At 50.8% G+C, this 14370-nt stretch overlaps 5 protein-coding genes across 5 annotated transcripts; 2 read left to right on the forward strand and 3 right to left on the reverse strand.

The window, feature by feature from the left end:
• Nucleotides 1-13: 13 nt before the first annotated feature.
• Nucleotides 14-525, reverse strand: JCM6883_006661 (uncharacterized protein; the record flags this gene model as incomplete). The annotated part of the gene is made up of 4 exons (XM_076629682.1): nt 14-39; nt 111-135; nt 229-307; nt 419-525. 4 exons carry the CDS (start codon nt 523-525, stop codon nt 14-16), a joined length of 237 nt encoding a protein of 78 aa, XP_076490309.1.
• A 473-nt stretch (nt 526-998) lies between these two features.
• JCM6883_006662 (zinc ribbon domain-containing protein) lies at nt 999-4681 on the forward strand (the record flags this gene model as incomplete). Its single annotated transcript, XM_076629683.1, has 3 exons — nt 999-1131; nt 1412-2026; nt 2091-4681. 3 exons carry the CDS (start codon nt 999-1001, stop codon nt 4679-4681), a joined length of 3339 nt encoding a protein of 1112 aa, XP_076490310.1.
• Nucleotides 4682-4828: 147 nt separating this feature from the next.
• Nucleotides 4829-8806, reverse strand: JCM6883_006663 (chloride channel protein; the record flags this gene model as incomplete). The annotated part of the gene is made up of 18 exons (XM_076629684.1): nt 4829-5189; nt 5248-5312; nt 5380-5552; nt 5624-5731; nt 5801-5866; nt 5941-6064; nt 6130-6211; nt 6268-6366; nt 6434-6607; nt 6688-6905; nt 6965-7072; nt 7142-7219; nt 7290-7381; nt 7445-7559; nt 7627-7779; nt 7872-8071; nt 8147-8311; nt 8518-8806. The coding sequence occupies 18 exons, from the start codon at nt 8804-8806 to the stop codon at nt 4829-4831; spliced, it is 2670 nt and encodes an 889-aa protein (XP_076490311.1).
• Nucleotides 8807-9149: 343 nt separating this feature from the next.
• NIC96 (linker nucleoporin NIC96) lies at nt 9150-12559 on the reverse strand (the record flags this gene model as incomplete). Its single annotated transcript, XM_076629685.1, has 11 exons — nt 9150-9215; nt 9286-9537; nt 9605-10087; nt 10159-10412; nt 10476-10599; nt 10662-11022; nt 11084-11247; nt 11311-11455; nt 11521-11720; nt 11790-11972; nt 12038-12559. The coding sequence occupies 11 exons, from the start codon at nt 12557-12559 to the stop codon at nt 9150-9152; spliced, it is 2754 nt and encodes a 917-aa protein (XP_076490312.1).
• A 155-nt stretch (nt 12560-12714) lies between these two features.
• Nucleotides 12715-14277, forward strand: JCM6883_006665 (carbon-nitrogen hydrolase family protein; the record flags this gene model as incomplete). The annotated part of the gene is made up of 6 exons (XM_076629686.1): nt 12715-12904; nt 12984-13394; nt 13501-13691; nt 13794-13913; nt 14042-14095; nt 14206-14277. The coding sequence occupies 6 exons, from the start codon at nt 12715-12717 to the stop codon at nt 14275-14277; spliced, it is 1038 nt and encodes a 345-aa protein (XP_076490313.1).
• Between the last annotated feature and the right edge of the window lie 93 nt (nt 14278-14370).

A 14370-nucleotide genomic window follows, 5' to 3' on the forward strand; every position in this document is an offset into this window, starting at 1 on the left:
TATCATGCGCTCCTTAGATCGAAACGGCACCATCGGGTTCTGTAGAACGAAAGACAGTCAGCGATTTTCGACTCAGAAGCTCGAATCGCTCGCGAACAGTGTGCACTCACCGACGTATTTGACTCCGGGGTGCGACTTTGCACAAAGAGAAGGAATAAAGATGTCAGCTCGAGAACACAAAGGGTTTCGTACGAGAGGCATCGCAAGACGTGAAAAGCTATGACTTACCTCGAATTCCTTCTTGAGATCCTCACTCATAGTTCCCGCGAACCCTCTCATGACTTTCGAAGTGTAACGTTGTTTGACCCTGTCGACGAGAAACGAGTCAGGTTAGCCCCCACTTTCCGACGGCTATCCGACGAAGAGACGCAGCGGAAGAGCGACACAGTTTGTCTGAGCGAAAGGCGTAGTCACTCACTCTCCACCAGACTTCTCGAGTTTCGAACAACATTCGCTAATGTGGTCGTCAGAGGCTTCCGCTTCTTCAGGCTTCTTGAATACGACGATGTAGGAGTTGAGAGACATGGTGGGACTGGGTGCGGCGTGGGTGGTACTGAATAGGCGTCGGAGGAGTAAGAAAGACGTGGTGCAGTGTGTGGAATGGAAGTGGAAGGGAGAGAAAAGAGAGAAACAAGCGTCATCATCATCAACACGCAGCGACTCTGTGTCGGAAATTTGCCAAGGTGTGAACTAGATCCATTAGAACTGTAGAAGACTATCCAGCTAGATTCAAGCCGCGCAGAAAATGGATTGGACGGCGGTGTCTAATTTACCTTTTCCCGCTTGTTTTTGTTTGCTCTTCCTGGCCGCTCAAATCAGGCTACAGAAGCTTAAACGAATATGCTGCAATCAGAAAGCAAGCTACAAGGTGAGACCGCGGAGGAGACAGTAATTTTTAGCTCTGAAAGCGAGTTTGTCTTTCTCGCCCAACTCCTCACGACTCGACCTCGTGCCGACACCCCGAAGAGCAGCAGGACCAAGAACCCGCATTCTGCTGCATGCAGATGTCTGCGATTTCGCTCGTAATAGGAGGAATCGCGGGCGGCCTAGCGTGGTTTGGAAGAACTAACGGGGCCGGGTTAACGGATTGGTGGTCAGGATGGGCACTCGCGCTAGCTCTATGCTTCCTCGGTGAGCACCATGATCTCTCTGTCAAGCTCGAGTTCGCGAGAGGGAAGACGATGTAAATTGTCGATCAAACTGGGGTTCATTCGGCGTGAAAAACCCAACGACGTACACACTCAAGGGTAAGATGTACTACAAAGGAATGGCTGTAGGACAATGAGTCGGTCACGTCAAGGCAGGAATCGTTAGAAAGGGACGAGGTCGCGTGCCAGCAGTTTCAACTCAATCCTCCCAAATCCTCTCTCCTTACGTTGTACTGACCTTTCCTTGCCCTCTTACCTTGTAGCCTATCTCACCAACCCGAACCCAACCTCGTTCCGAACCCACGTTACTTCGCTCTCGTTCCACACTCACCTTCAACGATTGTCCTCCGCTTCGCCAACTCGGTCAAATTCTTCGGCCTCGAACAGCAACAAGCCTACAGATCTCAACGCTACGGAGAGCGCGTCCTCGGGCAATTTGACAGCTTCGCAACCTGGGAATAAGCGGGGCAAAAATGGCGCAGTTGTCACAAACGGGAAAACTTCGAATTCGACAACAACCACGACTGCCGATTCTATCGCGCTCAAGCACGACAAGGCCTCCTACGTCGTTCCGTTCTCGAATCGAATCAGTCTCGCAGTTCGAACTCCGTCGTACAAGTTCACTTCGTACCACTTCTTCAGCACCGTTTACGTTCCTTCATCTCGACCCAACGCTCAATCCCGCTCGACCGCTTCTTCCCCGAATCGCAACTCTGAACTGAACGCGCTCCTAGGATTAGGAGGCGAATTATGGTTGGGAGTTTTTGGGAGATGGTACGCTTTGAAATGGTGGGAAGGAGAGGAAAATGAACAAGAAGAGAGAAGAGGGAGACTCGAGAGAGGCGTCAGAGTAGTTTCAGTTCAAGACGATCTCAAGGGTGAGTATGCAGAAAGAGTTGCCTCTCGAGAATCTCGATACTCATCAACTCCGTTTCTTCGCAGACTCCCGAACACAAACCGCGCCAAACGCTCCTTATACCTCGTCACCCCTTTCTCAAGATCCCAGCATCCCATCCCCTCGGTCAGGCGATGTTTCTTCGACTCCACCTCAATCCCCTTCCTCAGCATCCGCCTCGAATCCCACCTCCCGTTCAATCTCCGTCAGCAAACGAATCTTCCGCGCCGGTCAACGTCGCAGTAGTCCGACGTCCCTCACTCGACTCAAGAGCAAAGCCGAAAGTGCAGCCCGAGAACGAGACGAAGCGGCTGAACGTGCGGCAGCGAATCTCGAAAGAGGATCCGGGAATTCCGGAGCAACACCAAACTCGCACGATTCACCATCTTCTTCAGCTCTCGCAACTCAAGGCAAATCGGATTCGAAACTTTCTTCACCTGTACAATACGACTCTACGCAAACGGGCAAACCTCCCGATCCGATTCTCGTCGAACTACAACTTCAATTGACGGAATTGAGAGCTCAAACTCGGGAAAGTGAGAAACGGTTACGAGATGAATTGGAAGTGTTGAGGGGGAAGAAGAAGGACGAAGATACGTTCAGGGCCGAATTGAAAACGAAAACGAAAGGATTGGAAGAAGCGAAACGAGCGGCGGATGCGAGTCGAGCCGAGGCGGAGAGGGAATTGAACGAACGAAAGAGCGTCGTCAAGGAAGTTCAGAAACGAGTCGAGAAACTGAGGGGCGAGATTAGCAAGTTGGAGAAGAAAGAGTTGGAACAGGTCGAGAGGAAAGAGAAGAAGAAACGAGATCGTCAAGAGCGGGAAAGAAAACTTGCCGAAGATGTCAGTAAGAAGAAGGAAGAACTCAAGGAACGAGAACAAGGACACGAAGAGGTCTTGCAGAAAGTCAACGAAATGGAGAAGAAACTCGACGTCAGGAGGGAATTACTAGCGTCTCGTCGAAACGAACTCGCTCAGTTAGCGGGAGTCGTTGCCGCTCGAAACGGTCTCGGAGGTCCCCCGTCGATGTACGCTCTTCCCCCTCAGCCTCCTCAACCTCAACAAGTCACGACCGCGACGTTTGGAGGAGTCGGAGCTGTCGCAAACGCGTTCGCAGTCCCCTTCGGTCATGGAGCGTACGGTCGACGCAATTACCCTTACGTTCATCCTCTATCTGCGACTTCTTCTCGTCCGACGAGTATCCGTTCAGGTCACTACGATCCTCACACCGGCACGTTTCAATCCGCTCCTTCTTCTCCGACTCTTTCGCATCCCGTTTCCCCTCTCGACGACCCTTCCGCCTATCCTTCTTCTGGAGCCGCCGCCGCCTCGAACGAACAGAATGGAGGTTGGCCCTCGTCGTATCCTGCCGCGAATTCCTCCTCGAACAGCGGAGCGACAACTCTCCCGCAGACCGGCTTCCTCGAGCATCGACTTCAACATCGCGCGACGAATTCCCTTCCTTCCGCCGACGACATTCCTTCTCACTTCTTACCCTTCGATATCGACAATTCCGCAACTCAACAAGCCGGAGATGACGGACTTCGAAGTCTCGCTCTCCCGATGCAATACCTCGACTCTGGTCTCCTCGCCGGCTCACAATCTCCCGGCGTCGATGGTCCCCTCAGTCCAATGACCCCGCATCAGACGAGTTTGATCCCGAGTCAACTGTTCCACATGCTCGACGACGATGACAACGACGATTTCGTCATGCCCGATTCCCCGACCTTGAGGAGTCACTTTGGATCAATGAGCGATTGGAAAGGATTAGGGTTGGATGTCGACGCGCCTTCGATGGGATCGAGACGCTCGAGTGAGGAGACGAAGCAAGAGAGGAAGGACGAACTCGAGGCAGTCGAGGAGGAGACGAAGGATGACGAGTTTCACGAAGCGGAGGGAGAAGTAGGAGCAGGAGGACTCGCGGACGAGCTACAATCATCGTTCATGACTCTTCGACCCGACTTGTTCCACCAGCCGAACGGTCCTCACTCTGCGACAACTTCTCCCCTCGGTCCTCCTCCTGGTTCCCCCTTTGGTCCCTGGGATTCTACTCCTTCTTCTTCTCCCGCGATCGCTTCAATGCCTCCCCCAGTTCCCGGGGAAAATATCGGAGTCATCGGTTCGAACATCCTGCATCGACTCTCGCCGTCTCAAGACTTGACCGACGATCTTCCTCGTGCTGGTCTCTCGCTCAATCCCGATGCGAAAGCCTTTGCGTTCCCCTTCGTCCAGCAACATCAACAACAACCTCACGCTCGTACGGTATCGGTCCCTTCGATTCCAGGATTTGGAGCGCCTCAACTCATTCGAAACGGTCTCTCGTCTTCCTCGCTCACGAATGCAAACGGAGGAGGAGGAGGAGGAGGAGGAGGAGGCACGAGTTCCGCTCTCCCTTCACCTACTTCGGCAACTTATCCCTCTCCGATCTCGCCTCCCGCCAAATCTCGAATGGAGTTCGCGAACTCGTCTGCCCCTCTCTCTGCTCGATACACTCCTCCTTTCGATTGGCCTCGATCGACCAGCTCTCCGAAGACGACCTCGGCCACGACGACTACCCTCACTGGAGGAGACAACGCGAGCCCGGGCGGATTCAATCCCTTCGACGAGGAGGATTCGTTGCTGGGACCTTTGAAGTAGATCGAATCAACCTCTTTCGGCATCTTGTTTATCAAATCTCCTGCTAAATCATCATTGAGCTTCGTTATTCTCTCATTTCTTTCTATCTCAAGCGTCGAGAGAGAGAGAGACATGATCGCAAGAGAGAGAATTTTATTCGCTATTTATCTATGTTTTCCGCCGACTTCGGTCGTCTACAACATCCTCACCTGCTGTCCATCTTCTCGCTCGATCTTCTTCTCCGCTGTCATCGAGCGCGACGACTCCCACATAACTTCCCATCCTCGAAATAACTGGACTTGAAAGCGACTCTCGCCCCGTGATCTTCTCGGCAATCCATCGCTTGACATCTTTGACCCACAGTCTCAGCTCGTTGAGGGTAGCTTCGAGTTCCTCGGCTCCTCCGTTATCTCCTAGACCGCTCGAAGCTGAGGAAGAGTGTTCGTGCGCGAGAGTGTACTTGAGACAATCTTTGACGGAAACGAGACCGACGAGGAGACCGAATCGTTCGATGAGAATCACTCGAGGGCTGTATGCAAGAGTTGATCAGCAGAAGCGCGTATTCGACAGAGATGGAGTTCACTTACCCCATTCGACGGAAAAGTTGCATCACGAATTCGAGCGGTTGTTTCGGAGAAACCGTCAAGGGTGTCTGCGAGAGTCGAGGAAAGTACCATTCAGCCAGAATCAACGGGGATAAGGTGCAGAGAAGGACTCACTTGATTAACGAACGAAGTGAAATCGACGAATCCTTCTTCCCCTCCGTCCCATTCGTCTGGATGATTTCGATTCACTTCTTCGCTTGTACCTCGGAGAGACGTCGGCCCCGAGTCTTCCGGGCAGAACAGACAAGGAGCATCTGGTGGAATCAAGTGAGAGTCTTGCGCTTTTTCTGTCGGAATCGAGGCGAGTATAGGGTGGTCAGTCAAGCTCAGCGACTGCAGCAAAGAGACGTGTACGTACCTATGGCGAGCTTGAGATCGCTCCTCGAGATGTCTCCCAATAGCGTGAGATCTTTTCGACTACGAACGACGGGGAAACCTTGATACTTTGTTGTATCGAGTAGGCGTTCTGCAAGCAAAACTCTCGACACGAATTAAGCGCCAGATCACATCTTCAATGCGTGGAGAACGAGCTTACGAAGTTCATCGAGGGACATGCCTCTCGAAGGCAAGAAAACCAAATCTTTCCTCATGACCGCCGCGACTGCGAGAGGAATTTCTACCCACGTCAGCACACAAGATAAGATACTGTGATCGTCGAGCAGAGTTTCGTCTCACCAGATACACCGAAAGCGTGATCGTCGTTCTCGAGGAGAGGGTACCCATTAAATTTGATCATTTGATCTGCGATTCCTCCTTTTCCGAATTGATCACTGACCGCCTTCGTTACCATCACGACGATCTAGAAACGACATCGTTAACTGCGAGCACTCGAATGCGGGAGTAGGTCGAGGGAAGAGAACTCACCATAGTCGGTAGAATATAGGTCAAAGCTCCTGTCAGTTCGAACATGATGACAACGACCGTGACCGTGATCCTCGTGATACCACTGCAAATGATGTCAGCTCTCGTGGTACAGAAGGGGAGTTGAGAAGAGAAACTCACGCGAGACCAGCAGCGGCACCAAGGAAAGCGTAAGTCCCGGGAGTGATACAAGGTTTCTCTGGATCACACGCTGCAAACATACTCCATGTAGGATGCGCTCTACTCATATATATACACGAGTCATTCAGTACCCGTCCCGTTAGATCCAGATGGAGGTTGAACTTACCGATACAACGCTTTGACAAGGATTCCGACCATTCTTCCGAATGTAGCTCCGACTGCCATCGAGGGGACGAAGATTCCTGCGGGGACTTTGCATCCGTACGAGATAACGACCAGACAAGTCCTGAGGAACGTTGCGAGTAGAAGCGAATTGACCATTCTCCATTGTGCCCAAGTTCTGCTCTCACGACGATCTCAGTCAGTCGGCCGTCTCTTAGAAGTCGTAACAGTGAGCGCCAGGGAGCGAGCGAAACGTACTGGCATAGATTTTCGTAATCTCCTCCCCCTTCGCATTCTCTGAACAAAACATCCAACATTTCGTTCATATCGATCCTCAAGAACTTGTTCAAGAACCCGACTGAAGCCGTCAAGGTCGCAAGAATGACGGCTTCGGAAATGGCGGAAGACCCGAGATGTTTTCGACGAAACGCGGCGACTTGGAGGTTGTATTTGATGACGAATGCTCCGTAGAGCCCCTGCAAACATCTCTACGTGTGAGTCAGAGAATGCATTGGATCGACGGAGGGGGACGTACGCCGAAAACTCCGATGAGAATGAAGAACCCTAATTCGAAGAAATGCCAATCTCGATCGTATTGAACCTGGAACAATACGAGTTTCCCGGTCCTGAAAGGGTTCATCGCCTGTGATTCGAATGTACCAGAGTCAACTTCCGCAGCAGAAGGACAAGAAGAAAGAGAGAGGATCCGCACGGATAGAACGACGTTCGCAACGAGAGCGCAGAAGAAACTCCTCCACATTGTCTTGATCGGCCAATTGATCGTCATTTCCTGAACAATGGAGCAAAGCCGAGTCGACGATGTCAGAAGCGGACTCAAGCGGAACAGGAAAGTGACTTACCTCGAGGGAGAACAAGACTCCACCGATCGGAGAACCGAAAGCTACAGCGACTCCAGCAGCAGAGGCGGCTGTAACGATCTCTCGCATCTTGACTGTGTGTATCGTAAGGAATCACTATGAGTCAAGTCCGACAGACTTGCGCGAGAGAAACTCACCTTGACTCCGTTTGAACCGACTGAAGGAACTCGCGACGACATGTCCGATCGCGCTCGCAACATGTACTGAGGGACCTTCTTTGCCGACCGACAGACCTGAGGCGATCGCTATCGGCTGAAAGACAACGCTCAAACGAGAATATCAGACACGTCGTTGAAGAGTGAGATGTAAGGAGACTGACGAGGGTGAGAGCTTTGACGGTCATCGTCTCGAACGAAAGGAAACCTCGAATGAAGAACCCTGATAAGATACACTTGATTTCCGAGATTCCTGATCCAGCGGCGTATGGAGCGAAAGACTTGACGATAAAAGCGCAAGAGAATGCAAAGAGTGCCTACGAGGATCGTGAATAGTTCGAAGTTAGTTTGACAACGTCCATTGAGAGTAGGGAGCGGAGACAGGTAGTGGAGAGGGAAAGAAGCTCACGGCGAACGCGACGTAAACTCCCCATTGAATCGCCGAGAACGAAGTCCAAGTTTTCCAATCTTCGCACAGTTCCTCCTCGATCTCCCAGCAGCAGAATTTGTGGTTCAAGTACCAGCCTTGAGAGCAGTACCCGAGTTTGAGGTCGGAAAGCCAAGTTGTCAGGATTGACGAAAGAGCTGCTTGAAGTCCGATCGCAGCGCCTGTTCGCCAACGACAACGACAGGAGAACATTGGTCAGAATAGCGCCCAGTCACCTCGAGAGAGAAAGAGCTTACCGACGAGACTAACGACGAACCAACTCATTCCTCCTTCGATAATTCTCCACATGACGGCACTCATACTCTGACCTATCGTTCTCGTCGCATTCTCTGCTTCGTACTTCCGTCTCGAACGTTCCAGTAGCGTGTCCTGTACCCAATCCGTCGTCGTAAAGTCCTCATCTGCAGGCGCATTGTTCAGTGAATCAGTATTTTTCCCTCTCTGACCCTCTACTTTCATCCGCAGAGCCCTCGCTGTTATGACCTCTCTGTCCTGATACGCTTCTCGTAGGCAATAGCCCAATCCTGTTCCTCCTGAGTAAACCCCACATCTCGCAAAGCTCCTTTTCTTTCTCTCCACAGGCTCAAATGAGATCCTCTCGACTCACATCGTTTAGTTTCCGCCGCAATCCCACTTCCCTCTCCCTGACTGACCCTCCTCTGCATCCCTTCCCCTCCTCCTCGAGGTAATTGCCAATCTCTCTCGACGCTGAATCCTCCGTGTCCCCCAATACTCGTTATTGAGACCCTTCTGCTGTCTTTCGCTTTCTTGTGATTCGGGCGAGTCGCAGAGGGTGGGAAGTGAGAGGCATGGGGAGAGGAAGTTGAGGGAGAAGGGTGATGAGATGTTGAAGAGAGGGAGAAGGTCGAGAGAGACGGAGGAGGCGGATCTGCCATTCGAGATCACCGAGATCGCCACTCACTGCTCCCTGAAGGTGCTCGCGAGGGTTAAGAGGCGGAAACGCGCGTTGAAGTGGTCGAAATTGATGAGAATTGATAGCGGTCTGATGAAGCACAGGCGATCCTTCTGCGATACCCTGTTCAATCTGTCCTTCCCTAAGGATCTCCGTGCTCTGTCGGATGCAGTTCGGGAGATAATTATGGATTGAGGTGAAGTTCTCTCAACAATTCTTTCGTCGACTCGTTCAAAATCCTCAAAGTCGCGCGATGACGACACTCACACAGAAGGGCACAGGTATGAGCAGATCTTCGTATGTTTTCAGGGCCCGCAAAAATACTACTAGTGCAAGAAAACGTCCAACCTCGTTAATTGAGAATAAGTTTCGCTCGTCAACCTGTACCTCAACTGTGAGTTCACGCATCCAGAAGATCATCAGCTATCGACGTTCTTCAGTGAGAGTGAAGCGAGGACTCACCATTCCAGCAAACATCATCAAACTCCTCCCTTTACTCCTCAATTCAATCATTTTCTGTTGTCGACTTTGATCCCCTCCAAACGGAGAATCTTTCAATTGTTGGTGGAGTTTGTAGAGGATCGTCATTGTCGTTAGGAGAATAATGTCGAGGTTGCGAACGATCGTATCGTCGACTTCCTTTAGTTCTTCGGAAGCTCGAATGATCGTCACCAAGTCGGACGAGAGAGGGATCAACGAAGTCGATTCGATAGTCTATCCCAATCAGAAAGAGTCAGCGCAAGTCCCAGACAGGGCATGAACAGGATGAAGAGAAACTGACCTGTAAAGCTTGTTCAAGTTTAGTTTGTTCATACAATCCCATCGCCTGTTTCAACTTCATCAACACCTCACAAGTTTCCCTCCTCTTCCTCCCAACCCTACTCGCCATCGAACTACTCCTATCGTAATGCTCGAGGATACTCTTCGCGATCTCACTAACGTCTTGTCCTCCCGTTCCTCCTTGAGCGGCAGCCGTCATTCCGATCGTTCCTCCCTCTCGTTGAGTGAAGTATTTGTTTCCGTCGAGAGATCCTCCAGTCTGGTTCACGTAGGAAGTAGAGGGTTTCGAGAGTGAATTCGAAAGTTCGAGGTTCAAGACCGAAACGACCGAATCGTATTCTTCCGCGAGGTTGTATAACAAGATCGCTTCGCTGAATCGTTGTTCCGTGTCAGCTCGTAAAGCGGCGGATTTAACGATCGAGAGCAAGTAGGTTCGAGCGTCGGGGAGATGGAGGAGTTTGAGATCTTTTTCGATTTGACCAGGCTGAGGACAGAAACTCGAGATTTCGTCAGCTTTCGAACAGCTCGTTGCGATTCAAGAGGTAGAGTGCTTACGATCTTGGTTCCGTCATTTCGAACGTCTCCCAACAAAGTACTGTATTGTCTCGTCTCCATAACCAATTCCCTCACGAATTCATGCGCCAATTCGATTTGTTCTTTCCCTTGTTCTCCCGGTAGATCGGCGTTCAAGCAGATCAAATAGAGGTATTGAAGTGCTTCAAGGGCGTCGGTGTGCACGAAAGAGCGAGTGTAACGGTGGATCAGACGGGAGAAGGAGAGAGAAGGAGTAGAGGTTGATGCGTCGACGACTGGGGTTCCGCTACTGAGTAAGTAAAGTGGGAGAAGATACTTAAAGAGCGAGCAGAACTCACGGAGTTCGACATCGGCGATCTTTGAACGAGGAGGAACCCTCAAGAGACCGTAATACTCGAGAGCGATCGCGAAGTGAACCGCATCTGCTTGGTATTGAGGATGTTGTTGAAGGAACGCGATGGCCTGCTCGCAACGTGGGAACGTCAACAGGCTATATCGACGTCGTAGGACCATGAAGAACTCACCAATTCGAATTGACCCGAGATCAACAAAACCTGGAAATAAAGTAACGGTCTGTTCCCCTTTGGATCGAAATGACTCTCCCCAAACTTTTTCAACACATTCGCCAACTCCCTCAGCCCATACTTCTCGAACCCTCCTTCTCCTCCTTGTCCGCCTTCTGACTCTTCTTCTCGAATCAACGAGAGTTGGAACCATAACCAATCTTCGGTCGTTTGAGTCACTCCAGCGACGTTTCGACGGTTCAGTTCGACCCGACCGAGGAGCTTGTAAAGAGCTTGTTTGTAAGGGTCGGAAGAGGAAGAGGTGTAACGGATTCGTTGATTGTATTCGGAGAGGAATCGATCTCGAAGGAGTTTCGGAAGTCTGTCGACACACTCGTCTATCAGTTGAGATGAACGAGCGGATAGGAAGAGAGTAGACATACCGTCGATCGGGAGAGTCTAACCAGGCTTTGAAGTAGGCAACGAAACTCTTCTCGAGTCCTTCGATCGATCTTTCGTTTTCGAGTGCGAAATCTAACGCTTCTTTCGAATGTCCCGATCGGAGTAGGTAGTAAATCCTAGCCCAAACCGGTGTGTTGTTCGCGATCTACACGTTGAATCGTCAGTCCGAGCCATTCATCGTAGGGGAAACAGACGGAATGAAACGAACCTCGAGAGATGAGTTTGACCAGTTTCCATTCTTGAGGTATTTAACATTCAAGAACGCTCGAATCTTGTTCTGTACCGACGGAATACCTCCAAGGTTTGCTTCTGCCGGTCTACTAGCTAGAGTCTTCTCGACATAATTCATGAATCTAACTCCAATAGGTGTCAAATGCGTCGCTACTTCACAAAAATTGTGAGGAGTGGAAGCACTGACTGTTCCTCCAAGTAGGTCTTCCCTCCATCCGTGATCATCCGTCTCAACTCGACCGCTTCGATAGAGTCGCTCGAACCGAGATAGGCGGATGCGTAACAGCGTTCTTGGAGTGCTTTTCGTTGGAATTCGCCTTGAAGGACATCTCGTTCTTGTACGAGGTGGGCTAGCAATCGCCAGGTTTCGGTAGTCTGAGTTGATTTCTGTCGAGTGAGTTGTCGAGAGTCAGGGAAACTTGCATCTTGAGAAAGGAGAACACATTTGTGACTCACTGAATCAACCGAGTTCCCTCCCGAAGAAGGAGAGACTGAAGCTTCTCCCAAAGCAGATACGAGTCCGAAGGCGTATCCTTCTCGTCGGAATTGGTTCAGTTTTCGAATTACGAGGTCGTAACGCATCATTTTCGAGTGCATTTGGAGGGAAGAGTTGGCGCCGAGTTGAGGAGTTGAAGGTGACTGCCATCATACAACGAGATTCAGTTAAGCCATACGAGAGAGAGGGAGTGAAGGAGATAACTTACACCTCGTTCGAAATCTTTCGAGGCACCCTTGTGCTTCTTCGCCGCGGGAGTCTCATTCGTATTGATTTGATGTCTCCCTAATTCCTCGAACAGTTTCTCCTTCTGTTTCTCCCAGTTGTTCCTACTGTTCGCTTCCAACCTCCTATAAAAATCCGCCTGAGTCGCTCTCCTCCCTTCCTCAATCGCCGAAATAATCGTCTGTTCATGAGTATGTTTCAAATACCCTTCGATATCTGTATCGCTCAACGGTAAGAGAGGCTCGAAAGTGACGGAAGGGCTCGCGAGTTGATTAATGTGAGAAGATAATTGATCCGCGTTGACTCCTCCACTCGCCAAGATGTACGCTGCGTTTCCTCCTCCAGTCGTCGAGGATGTGTCTTTGAGGGATTTCGCGGCGATCTTGCGGGATTGAGATTCGATTTGATCTAAACCCAAGTTTATCGAGGGAAGTTCATTCTCGACTCGGTAGTGTGACTGTTGCAATCGTTGTGATTGCTCCAGTAATGAGGCGAGGGATGCCATCCTTGCTGGCGAGTCGGAGTGTATCGGTTAGATGGAGAGTTGGAGGAGAGTCTCCGTCGGAGGAATTTCGAAAGAAACACGATTTCTCGACCTTCCCCTCAACGACACAGCTCACGCTTTCCGCCCTCTTGCTCTCCTTCAAGCACACTGTCATCATGCCAAAAATCGCACTAGTGCAATTCTGCCCCGAATCGCCCTCGATCTCACTCGAACACCCTTCCTCCTCCTCCCAAGATGAGTCCGAACTCGCTCACACCGCCAACCTCGAGAAAGCGCACCGATTCGTCCGACAAGCAAAAGAACAAGGTGCTGAACTAGTTTGTTTCCCAGAGTACTTCCTCTCCGGTCAGTCCCGTCTCTTCATTGGATTCTTTCGGTTCATTCAACTAATCCGATTTGCCCATCCTCACTCGTCCGAGAGCAGGCGTAGTATCTGATCGACAGCATTGGACGCTCTCTCAATACCCTCCCCATTCCTCCCATCTCCACGACGACCACCCCTCAATTTCTTCCTCCCCTGCCTCGACAACGACTCACTGGCTCTCGACGTTCCAATCCCTCGCTCGTGAGCTCGACATCGATATCGCAGTGGGCACTATCGTCGAGCGACAGATCGACCCTACGACAGGGCTCGAAGCGACGATCGAAATCGATGGGGAAGAACGAATGATTCTAAACAATGTGGCTTATTATGTTGATAACAAAGGAGAGGTGAGGGGAAGGTACGTCAAGAAGAATTTATGGTGGCCTGAGAAAGAATATTTGACGGAAGGGAGGGAGGAGGAGAGGCAAGAGGTGTTCGAGACGAGGTTCGGGAAGACTTCGTTTTTGATTTGTGAGTCCTCACTGTCCCTTCCTCTCCTCCCCTGTCTCTGATACCTTTTCAGCACTCGGGCTGACTCGTATGTGTTGATCCCACGCTTTCGAATTGGTTGTTGTAGGCTGGGACTTAGCTCATGGAGAATCATTCCTCCCCCTCCTCGAACAATCCGTCGACCTAATCATCTGTCCAACCTATTGGACCGGTTCAGATGGAGGAGAAGAAGCGAAGAAATGGGATAGAGATTCAGAGAAGAAATGGTTGGAGACTCTGATTGTGTCGAGGGCCTTCGAGAATGAATGCGCGATTGTCGTAAGCTCGCCCGCTTTTTCCCTTCTTTCCCCCAGATTCAAGCTCTCAGATGAGTACATTGGAGCGAGTAGAGCTGATCGGTAACTGATTTGTGGCGAGTAGTTTGTAAACGTTGGTAGTCCAGCTGGAAAAGACGAAACGGATTTCGACACCGTAAACCCTGAAGAACGTATTGGGTGTTCAGCAGTATGTCTGCCTTTCAGAGGGAAGATTGGAGGTACCGTAAGTCCATGCCTTCAAGATACAGCGAAGGGAAAGGGGCAACGTCACTGCGAAAGACCAGTTTTTGCGACGTGTCCATTAAGCTCTGTCGCGCTTTCGCTTGCTCACATTCAATCGACTATCTACAGAAATCAGCAGAAGAGGAGATGGTTGTCATTGATACCGACTTGAGTGTATTGCCTGTGAGTTCACCTTCATCCCGACTACTCACCTTTCCACTACCGGCTTCCGCTCGTTCGATTCCGGAATCCTAGGACGGAATGTACGCTGACCAGATTTCTGTGCTACTCAGGATGCGAGATCTGTCTACGGCATGCGACGAGGTCTGATGGATCGCAAAAAGGCTCGAGGAGGAAAAGTCTAAGCTTTACTCACGCTCAAACTGTCTCGTATCTCCAAAAGTATCATCCGTAATGAGATGTGATGTTGTAAGAACAAACTATATAGTGCTACACGT

The sequence above is a fragment of the Sporobolomyces salmoneus genome (assembly GCF_050403485.1).
Source record: "Sporobolomyces salmoneus JCM6883 DNA, S_salmoneus_JCM6883_v1_ctg6, whole genome shotgun sequence".
Lineage (NCBI taxonomy): Eukaryota > Fungi > Basidiomycota > Microbotryomycetes > Sporidiobolales > Sporidiobolaceae > Sporobolomyces > Sporobolomyces salmoneus.